Raw genomic sequence first — 9,725 nt, 5'->3', positions numbered from 1 at the left:
AGGAAAGGAGAATTGTTAAGAATACTTTCAAACACAAAGGAAGAAGCGGCCCATTTAATAACAGAGTATGCTCAAAAATTGACACATCTAAAAACCTTAGAAGTGGTCTAAAACATAATAGAAAAGAAGAGAGTTGATGAATACAATTACTAGTGATTGAAACACATTGATACATGAAAATTAAGTGGGAAATTGCTTGATTCAAGTGAGTGGGAGGATTTTTTTAAAGAAAAGGAAAGGGAAAAACGACACTTGCTTTTTCTGATATTCGATTTGCAATCATTCCTAGAAAGTAACGATCAACCGATTCAACCCCCTCAAATTACCTTACACTTTCAATTTTCCCAATTAGTAGCATTTTTTGTTGACTTCAATAAGTTCTTTTATTTATTTTTCTCCTATTTTACACTGCTTCCTATTGTCATGAGGAAATCGATCTGTTCTAACATATGACAATCCACATGTGCATGTTCTTGGCAATTTGACGTGAAAAAACAACCTACATAGAAATTCAACGGCAACAAGGAAAGTGCATGTACCACTTGGTCTTATAAGAAGTTAATTTACCTGCAATACTTTGAGGAAGAAACATATATATGTTTGTTGATGTGTTTTGTGAGCCTTTTTTCTTTTTTTTTTTAGTTAGAAAAAATATTTTTATCTATTATGAAAATTGTTTATGTGTTTTAAAATGGGTTTTATATTTTTAATTATTTGATAATTTATTTGTCTTCAGAACTAAAAACAAAAACAAATTAACATAACCGAAGCTTTCTCGATCTCTTAGACTCTTACCCTTGATCTACATTATAGGTATTTTTTCAAAGAGAGAGAATATGGGAGGGACTAGGAGAGTTTGATGGGCTGCCTTTGTGGACCGGACAAATATAGCCCAAGCCCATACGATCTTATACAATCCATGACGCCATCCTCTAACGATGTCGTTTTGTATATACACTCACTCGGCCGGTAAAAGATCGAAACTGTCTGAACCGGTTCCCGGTCAAACAAGATCTCGCTGTTGGTCACCCGCAGGTAAACAAAGCAAAGCCCCTTCACTTTCAGTTCATCCCTCTGCTCTAAGCTTTCGCGCTCGAAAACAAGCCCTAATTGATTCGAACCCAAAATCCTCTAGTCTCCAAATCCAATCATTTCGAAACCAAAATATCCCTAATTATTTCTTTTAATGCGCTGTGAATTCGAATCCTCCGCTATTTGAAAGTCTTAATCTCTCAGAAAGTAGAAACGAACCCTAATTTTTGGGGATTTTCTTCGCAAATGGATGCTAAGGACATCCTGGGCTTGCCCAAGAATTCACTGCCCCAAGAGAAAAAACCCAGGCCGCAGAAAGACTCTCAGCGAAAACCCGATGGCATTTCACGCGAGGTATGTACTTATATCTACACGCATACATACATGTATGTATGTGTGTGTGTGTGTGTGTGTATGCGCGCGCGTATGTTTTTTGTATGTATTTATGTGTAATTTGTTCATATTTGCTTAATTTGGTGAATTTAGCTTACAGTGTTTTGGAATTGTAGGTGTACGCGCTAACGGGTGGTTTGGCACCTCTTATGCCGGCGATCGATGCGTCTCAACTGAAAAAACGTCCTCCGACGGACGAGAAGGTCTTTGGTTTCTTTGAATTATTTAATTGTTAGTGTATTTTTCTAGAGGTTTTTTGGTAGTTTTGTATGAGATAGCGTGTTAGTTTTTTTATGCTGAGCAACATTGTTGAATTGTTTTTTTTTTTTTGATTTACTGGGCTTTTTATATTACCATTTTATTGTTGTTACTGTTAATTTCAGCTGAGAGTAGAGGTTTGCTAGAGCAGCTCATGAGGTTGATTGGATTTTTAAGCAAGCCTGTTTGTGGGTAAACTTATAATGAGAACTAGGTTTTTTGTGATTTCGGTTTTCAGTTGTTAGTTGTTACTCGGTATTTATTAAGCTTGTTTCTGTGTCTGGGTCCCTTTAGCTTGCATGCATAACTAGAAGGTGGTGCTGTATAATCTATGGACTGAGAAAGATAGGGAGAGTTCAAAATTTTCCTATAGGTTTTGTGCTCTCATTAAGTGAAAAAAGATATATGAGAAAGTTTCTTGATTGCTATGGCTTTGCCATCTTACCCAGTAAATGCTCTGGTCTTACTGGTTATGGCTTTACCTGCATCGATCGTCTCTCGATATTTCAAGTTTTATACTTTGTTTTGATATGCATGTTTCTGCATTGTTCAGTTAATGATATAGGAATGATTTGTAACAAATTTGAGATTCTTCCTGCAGATCACTTGGCAGTGGCTTCCTTTTACAAGTTCTGCACGAAAAGATAATTTGCAGCTTTATCACTGGGTGGGTTTTTGTACGTGAGGATAATTGTCTCTTTACTGAACATTATTGCCTTGTTATTTGGGGAGTATTAAAGATGTTTTCGTATCTATTTTACTTTGCAGACCAGAGTTGTAAATAGTGTTCCACCAACAGGTGACTATTCCTTTGCCAAGTATAACAAGGTATACACACAAACTCTCTCATCTTTGTGCATTTATGCTAAATAGGATTTACGCTGCTCTTTCATTCTTTTTTTTTGCTTCATATGATTAAATATGTCGGTTTTTGTCATATGGTGCAGTCTGTCGACGTTGTCAAATACACAGATGAGGAGTATGAGAAGTACTTGACTGATCCTGTAGGTATCAATTTATGCATTTTTTTAATTTCTTTTAATTACGTAGAAAGAAGAGAGTATGAATAAAAATGATATATTTTACACCTTCATTGTGCATGCCATGTTGAAATTGCAGTAATTCACTTCCATGTCTGATCTATAAAAGATCAGATTATATATATAAGGATATTCTGTGGTTTGCATCTTGTATTTGAATCCAACTATTGCAGTTATACACCTGAGTTCAGTAATTTCTTGTCTTTGTGTTTGTATCTTGTGGCATTATGTTTTGGATTAAGTACCTGAGTTCTCTCTCGTAATATTTCATCTTCATCAGATGTGGACCAAGGAGGAGACAGATCAGTTGTTTGACTTGTGCCAAAGGTTTGATCTCCGCTTTATTGTGATAGCTGACAGGTTCCCATCATCTCGGACTGTGGAGGAATTGAAGGATCGCTATTACAGTGGTATTGATTGCTCTCTGTTTGTTTTACTTAGATGCTGTTGATTTTATGGTTCAAGTTTATGCTGGAGTCCTATATTAAAACCACATCTGAGATACTTTTTCTTCAATTCTCTTTACCATTGGACATATGCCTTGGATTTAAATATTTCTAGGCTTCATGTTTTTATTGATCTTTTTTATTCTTCTAACTAGACGTATCTCTTGTATGATTCCTTGTACTTGAGATGCACCTTTTGCGCTTTTAAATAAATGTGGTTACTTATCGAAAACAAGCATATGAGATACATTTGGTGTTTCAGAACTTTCTCAAGTGTTTTCCTTGATGATTATGGCATTTTCTGTGTGCAGTGTCTCGAGCTATGTTGATTGCTAGAGCTCCTTCTCCTGGAGACGTTTCTGGCCACCCCCTTGTTAAGGTGTGATAACTCTATTAATGCAATTTATTCTTGAATCCGGTGTCGATTAGCTACGATGATTTTCTTGTTCCTTTTTTTCTTTCTAGTTAGGTGATCCTATTGTATACTCCCAGTGTACTTTGGGGCGCCTTACGCTTTTAATAAAACTGGTTATTACTTATTAAAAAAAATTTAGTTTTGAAGATCTACCTACGGTTTCTATGTTGATCTTAAATTTTTATTTCCTTTAGTTGACTGTATACTTTTATATGAATTTGAGATCTGCTATATTACAAGACCACTCTCATTTAGTATCTGATTCCTCCTTGATATAGGAACCTTATAATGTTTCGCAAGAGATAGAACGCAAGCGAGCATTGTGTATGGTCCTCTCTCAAACAAAACATCAAGAGCGAAAAGATGCTGAGGTCTAAACCTATATGTGCATTTCTAAAATATATGTAAGTATTTCTGAGAAATTGAATTCTTCAATAACTTGTTTATGGGTTATCCACGGTTCCTGTCCTCAGGTCCTTGCTGAAGCAAAAAGAATAGCTGAGTCACGGATGGTTACAAGGGTAAGGTTTTGAATTAGATATGCTGCTGTGTTTCTTTTAGTAACCGGTGACATCCACAGTTATGGATGAAGGAGGAGACATGTTTGCCGGGATTACATTTAAAATTAGCTGACGTTAAGGTCTTATTCTAATCTTTTTAATTTGCCATCAGCCCTGAGATGTTGTACTTATTTTCTTGTAAGCGTTCTGTATTAAGTTGAAAATGGTTGCTTGAAGGTTCCATCTTGGGTGAAAAGTAGAGAGCTTTATGCTTTTAAGCTGCTAAAGAAGCTGGCTTCAAGTCAGTACCGTACATGCTTCCTCCAGCCAATATGCCTTTTCTTTCAAAGCCTGGCCTTCCAAAATGTTTCAATCTTTCTTCCTTTTTTATTGTTCAATCAGGAACTACCCTTATGGAACTAGTTAATTAATCATTGCAATAATGAGACAAGCTAGTATTTGCAGTAAATCCCCCGGTTAAGTAGTCATGCGTTACGATAGGAACTCCCAATTCTCTTCTAGTGAATTATTTTAAGTGTTTACATTTCCATGTAGGGAAACTTTTGTCCATGTTTATCTAGATGTCATAAGCTTCCTAGTTTCCACTTTTTAACCAGATTCTACATGTTTCCTTGTCTTTGGAACACTCACTTCAGACTTCCGCTGGTAGCTGTAAATGGAATATAGCATTCAATTGCTTAATCATCTTTGTTGTTGTTAATATAAGTGTTGTGAACAGTTATTAATGGGACTGGTTTTTAGAGGGTTATAGCTATGACGTTGTTGGAACTTAATTTATAATGTAATATTATGATGGAAGGCTTGTGTGTTTATGTTTGCAGAAGACCTTGTGCGTTTATGTGCATTTGTTCTACAAGTTAGTTTATTTATTTGTTTTTCTGCATTTTCAGGTAGCTGAAGAGTCTGAGTTGCCTGTCCCATCAAATGCTGCTCCAGAAAGTGCTGAGAGGACTAGTGTTCCTGGTGATACTGTATCACCTTCGTCCAATGTTCAGCTTCCCTCTGCAGCAGTTGCACCTTCAACAGCAACAGCAGACAATGCCTCTACTCTAGCGTCTCTTCGCATGGTGCGATTATTAGTTAGTTTGTTGGTTATGCACTCTCTCCCCCTTTCTTTGTGTGTGTGTTTGTTGACATGTGTGCACACGATTATGTCAATACAGGTTTGGCCGTTAGCTTTTGTGAACCGCCAAACATATAGTTCAACTTTTTGTTTCTTATATATTTTAAATAATTTTTTGTCTTGTTTCTCTCTCTTTTATTTTTATTGAACGAAAATTTTGAGTTGGATGTTGCCTCACCTTAAAATGTTGTTTACATAAATTTTTTCACCTTGAACCTGTTGCCAAATATATCTATGCTTGAAAAATAGTCTGATTGATTGAGAATATTTTCAGCTTCGGGTATATTTGAGAACATATGCACTTGAGCAAATGGTGCAAGCTGCAAGCTCATCTGCTGGACTTCGGACTATAAAGCGGGTTGAGCAAACTTTACAGGAACTTGGGGTTTGTTTCTGCTCTCTGTATTATTGGTGCTTAATATATATACTCATTTCCTTGTTATAATATGCGCCTGTTTGCTATTCCATGAGAATACCTATTCCTCTAAAAAATGAGAGGAATACACAAAGTTTTTCAAAAAAAAGGAAAAAACTCATTATTTTCTTATTTTCTTTCAAACTTAACATAAAAACGTTGATTTCAGTGGGTGGCTGACCACCCCACTGAATTCCTAGGTTTGGGGTTTTTTTTTTTTTTTTTGGATAAATAAAAAATAATAATTTTATTTTTTAAAAAAATAAGAGGTAATGTGAGTTTTGGTTCAATTCCAATTAGAGCATATGTATTTTACCAAACTAAGGAGTATGAATAACTATTATATTTTACCATTCCTAGTAATAATTATTCATTTTCCTAAAGGAATACCTATTCTGGATACCAAACAAGGCCTATATATTGGTGTGTAGTAAAATATCCATGATGACTGGTGAGTTTAAGTTTCTATCCAGTATCGTTTTTACCATCCTTTAAACTTAATTCCTTTTTACCATTCCCCTTCATGTAATTTTGATATTGCTAGCATCAATGTGTTCATCCAAATATTATTATCTCTTAAAGAACAATTTTGAAAATGAGAAATAAGATAAATAATATTCACCTTGATAATTATAAAGACCCAAAAGAAATCCGAAAACAACCTTGTGTACTTATCTCTTTTGCTCCATAATTTGTTAGAAGCATATCTGAAAGCTTAACTGGACTCTATTCTTAATTTACCAGAAATTTTGTGATAATTAGATGCTTTTTTAATTGCTAAATAGTTGTTTCACTCTATGAGCAATAATTCTTGCATCTTTCTTTTTAAATTACTTAAAGGGGTATAAAATGGTATCCTTATCTTTTACAGGTCAATCTAAAACCAAGAGTTCCGACCAAATTAGTTTGTGCTGAGCATCTTGAATTAAGAAAAGAAATATTGACTCTACTTAATCTCCAGAAGCAGGTATTGAACATGTTAAATTCTTTTCATGAAAATCATTTCTTTTGTTGACATTTTTTTTTATAAGTAATCGAAATTCATTAAAAATCGCATGGGCGCAACCTAAATAAGCATGAAGTATACAAGAGAAACACCTAACCAGAAGAAGATAAAAGATCATGATTTCTAGAAATATGAAAGCAATCATAGGCAGCCGTCCAATGGTAAAGGGTATTAAAGAAAAAAGCCTTTAATTTCACCACCGTCCTATTGCAGTTTTCAAAACTTCGATCATTTCTTTCTCTCTAGATACACCACATTAGGCAAGATGAAATCATCTTCCACATTGCTGCTCTATGAAGACTATCAAACTGCCCTCTTGCTAAGAGGTCTACCACTCATCCAGGCATGACCTAGTCTAATGCAAAAAGGCTGAAAATGGCAGTCCATAGGACACTAGCAATCTCACAATAGAGTAAAGGTGATCAACGGATTTTCCACTCCTTTTTCACATAAAACACCAATCTAGCATTATGATACACTGCTTCCTAAGGTTATTCATAGTAAGGGTCCCTAAAGTGGCTGACCAAGCAAAGAACATTACTCTCAAGGGAACTTTATTCCGCCAAATACTCCTCCAAAGGAAATGAGTACTATCATGGGGAGAAAGAACATTGAACAACACTCTTCGAAGGGGCCTAACAAAACAGCTTGTTTTCACCGCCTCGTCGCAGTCTAAAGGAGTACAATAGACTGAAGAACAAGGTAAAGAAATCCACTTCCCAGTCATGTGCTGCTAAGATAAAATTATACGTTCCACTAATGAGAGTCACTAGAAAACTCCAAATGATCTGTCACGGAAGCATCTTTAAAACGAGCAATATTGAATAACTCTGGAAAAGTTACCTTAAGAGTTTGATCTCCATACCACGTCATGCCAAAATCTTTATCTTAGAACCTCCAACAACAACAAAAAACCCGCTCATGATGTTTTCTCATAGACCCACCCCATACGATCATGAATATCATTAGAACACCACCTACTCAATGAGCTGTCATATTTAAAATACACTACCATCCTCTACCGAGCCTCTCTCTCATGCTTGTAGCGCCATAATCCCTTTCCCAAAGAGAGCTCTATTGAACATAAGTGACAGACTCCACAAGAAATTTGGACCAACTTACTAGGTAAAATTTGAACTTTTCACTAATAACACTCTGCAAGAAATCTCACTATATTCACTAATAATAGTTTTAAGATAGCAAATATTTCCTTTGTCATACATGCTTCCATATTTGGTTATGATCGTGTGTCTGTATATTTCGTCCTTTATATAGTTCTTTATCAAATAATTTGCAAACTTCTTATTTCATCATATTTGAATTTTTTAAGTGTTCCAGACAAGTGTCCTCTGCATTTTGTCATCTCCTGTAAAGTTCATGTGCCGTTCATCTCTGTTTGCTTTTACGGCTTGGGTTGTTAAAGTTCAACTCCTACCATGTAATTTAAAATTTCAGAAAAAAGTTTGGGGTGATTCATCTCTCAGGAAGTGATTGCTGATGCAAGGATGTGACTTGAAATCTACTTTTGGAAACTGAAGCATCTCCTTTTGTATTGCAATACCTTCCAAATGTTTTGGGTTATATAGTTTCACACTACCCGTGAATTTATGAATTCTAGGAATATAAAGCCAGTGACTAATGCTAGGAATGTTGAACTACTTGGGAAGGGTATGAATTTATTTTTTATGGCATTCCATGGATATGGGGTTAACACCAACAACACCCCCCTCCCCCCCTTTCCTGCGAAAAGAGGAGAGAGAGAGGAAAACTGTTAAATGTTTTGGGTTATGTATTTCGCACTACACTTAAATTTATGAATGCTAGGAATATAAGTCAGTGACTAATGCTAGGAATATTGAACTACTTGGGAATTTACTCTATCAATGTAGTGTATTGGCATAGATGCCTTTAAAAACAGGGGGAAAAAAAAAACCAGAATTATTGGTATGACAATGCAAAGAACTGTTTAGCTTTCCCCGATTGTTGATTTTCTTTGACATTATAACTTGAATGTTTGATAATCAGTTACAATATAAGGAGGCAGAAGGTTCATCTTTTCGAGATGGTTCATACGCTGATACACCAGGCACTCCTAAGGTAAACTATTTTTTTTCTTGCTTTCTTATTCTGGTTTTGTTTCCGAATCTCGAGTTTGTGATTCTGAGATGCTAACAGCGCTTATACCGTGGTGGGGATCAGGATCGGACATTTGTTCCCGACATGAGTTTTGGAGGTAATATTGGACATTTCCATCCGGGGCTGCATTATGTATAAATGCCCTGTTGCTTTTTTTTATTTTTTATTTTTTATTAAATATTGAGACAAGTGACAGCAATAGTAATAATACTGAAGTCATGTATTTAATTGGGATTCCAGGGGAAAGGGTTGGCAAAAGGGACCAGAAACGCAAGGTGCTCAGTTGTCTACTTCATATTGTTTAATGATTTATTTTTTCTTCCCTGCACTGTTTTGCTGAATGTAATATAATTTGTCTGTAATTCGTACTTTGAAGGCACCTGGGAGGTTATCAGAAGCTCCATCATCACCAGCTCAGTCTAAAAGGCCTAGAAAATTTAAGGCATCAGATCTATAAAATAATAAATCTAGCTGCGAGGAAGCAAATGAACTTCCAATGAAGTAGAAGCAGAAGAAGGAAGTTTTTGGTTGCAGAATTCTTCCTCCTGTTTCGTGGGAAGCAGACGTGGAAGCACTAACTCAAGACCAGCTCATCAATTCATCATAATGTAGTTAAGTTTAGGCCGCAATGCTTTTAGTGAGGTGCAGAAATCAGAGATCTTTGTGAATGATGATTTTTTTGTACATAACTAGTGTTTGGCCCATGTGATGCAACAATGTTACCGTTTCTGACCAATTTAAATAGATCCTCGACTACATTTCTAAGCTTCTCTTTCTTTTTCTTTTGGCAAATGTTATTTCTATTTAAAAAAAATTACACTTTACCTCATAAAGTTGGTAGCGATTTTCAATTCGACCTCTAAAGTTTCAATTTTTGCAATTCACTCCTACAAAGTTTCATTTTTTTTCAATTCAGCCATTTTGTCAGTCAAAGTTGCTA

The 9,725-nt window shown here is 35.6% G+C and overlaps 2 protein-coding genes across 3 annotated transcripts in view; both read left to right on the top strand.

The window, feature by feature from the left end:
- Positions 1-1,062: 1,062 nt before the first annotated feature.
- On the top strand, positions 1,063-9,555 carry LOC132170322 (SWR1-complex protein 4-like). 2 transcript variants are annotated; one of them, XM_059581256.1, is made up of 16 exons: positions 1,063-1,386; positions 1,542-1,628; positions 2,285-2,350; positions 2,452-2,511; positions 2,631-2,687; positions 3,004-3,133; positions 3,481-3,548; positions 3,863-3,955; positions 4,058-4,105; positions 4,996-5,172; positions 5,503-5,613; positions 6,515-6,610; positions 8,675-8,746; positions 8,849-8,882; positions 9,026-9,060; positions 9,162-9,555. In XM_059581256.1, exons 1-16 carry the CDS (start codon positions 1,279-1,281, stop codon positions 9,240-9,242), a joined length of 1,323 nt encoding a protein of 440 aa, XP_059437239.1. In that variant the 5' UTR covers positions 1,063-1,278; the 3' UTR covers positions 9,243-9,555. The 2 variants fall into 2 exon arrangements, with proteins under 2 accessions (XP_059437239.1, XP_059437238.1); XM_059581255.1 differs by having other exon boundaries at positions 8,825-8,882.
- Positions 9,414-9,725, top strand: part of LOC132169173 (SWR1-complex protein 4-like) — a 3,924-nt gene continuing 3,612 nt past the window's right edge. The window contains exon 1 of the mRNA XM_059580250.1: positions 9,414-9,427. Coding sequence (XP_059436233.1) covers positions 9,414-9,427 — 14 coding nt within the window. The remainder of the gene's footprint in view (positions 9,428-9,725) is intronic.

This window comes from Corylus avellana, chromosome ca2 (assembly GCF_901000735.1).
Source record: "Corylus avellana chromosome ca2, CavTom2PMs-1.0".
Classification (NCBI taxonomy): Eukaryota; Viridiplantae; Streptophyta; class Magnoliopsida; order Fagales; family Betulaceae; genus Corylus; species Corylus avellana.
This window is presented reverse-complemented; position numbering and strand designations above follow the sequence as displayed.

Bases quoted from the DNA above. Each gene is read 5' to 3' on its own strand.
- LOC132170322 (XM_059581255.1), top strand. From the start codon at position 1,279: ATGGATGCTAAGGACATCCTGGGCTTGCCCAAGAATTCACTGCCCCAA. The intron at 3,549-3,862 runs GTGTGATAACTC...TCCTTGATATAG, and splicing joins CTGGCCACCCCCTTGTTAAG to GAACCTTATAATGTTTCGCA. The intron at 9,061-9,161 runs GTGCTCAGTTGT...CGTACTTTGAAG, and splicing joins AAAGGGACCAGAAACGCAAG to GCACCTGGGAGGTTATCAGA.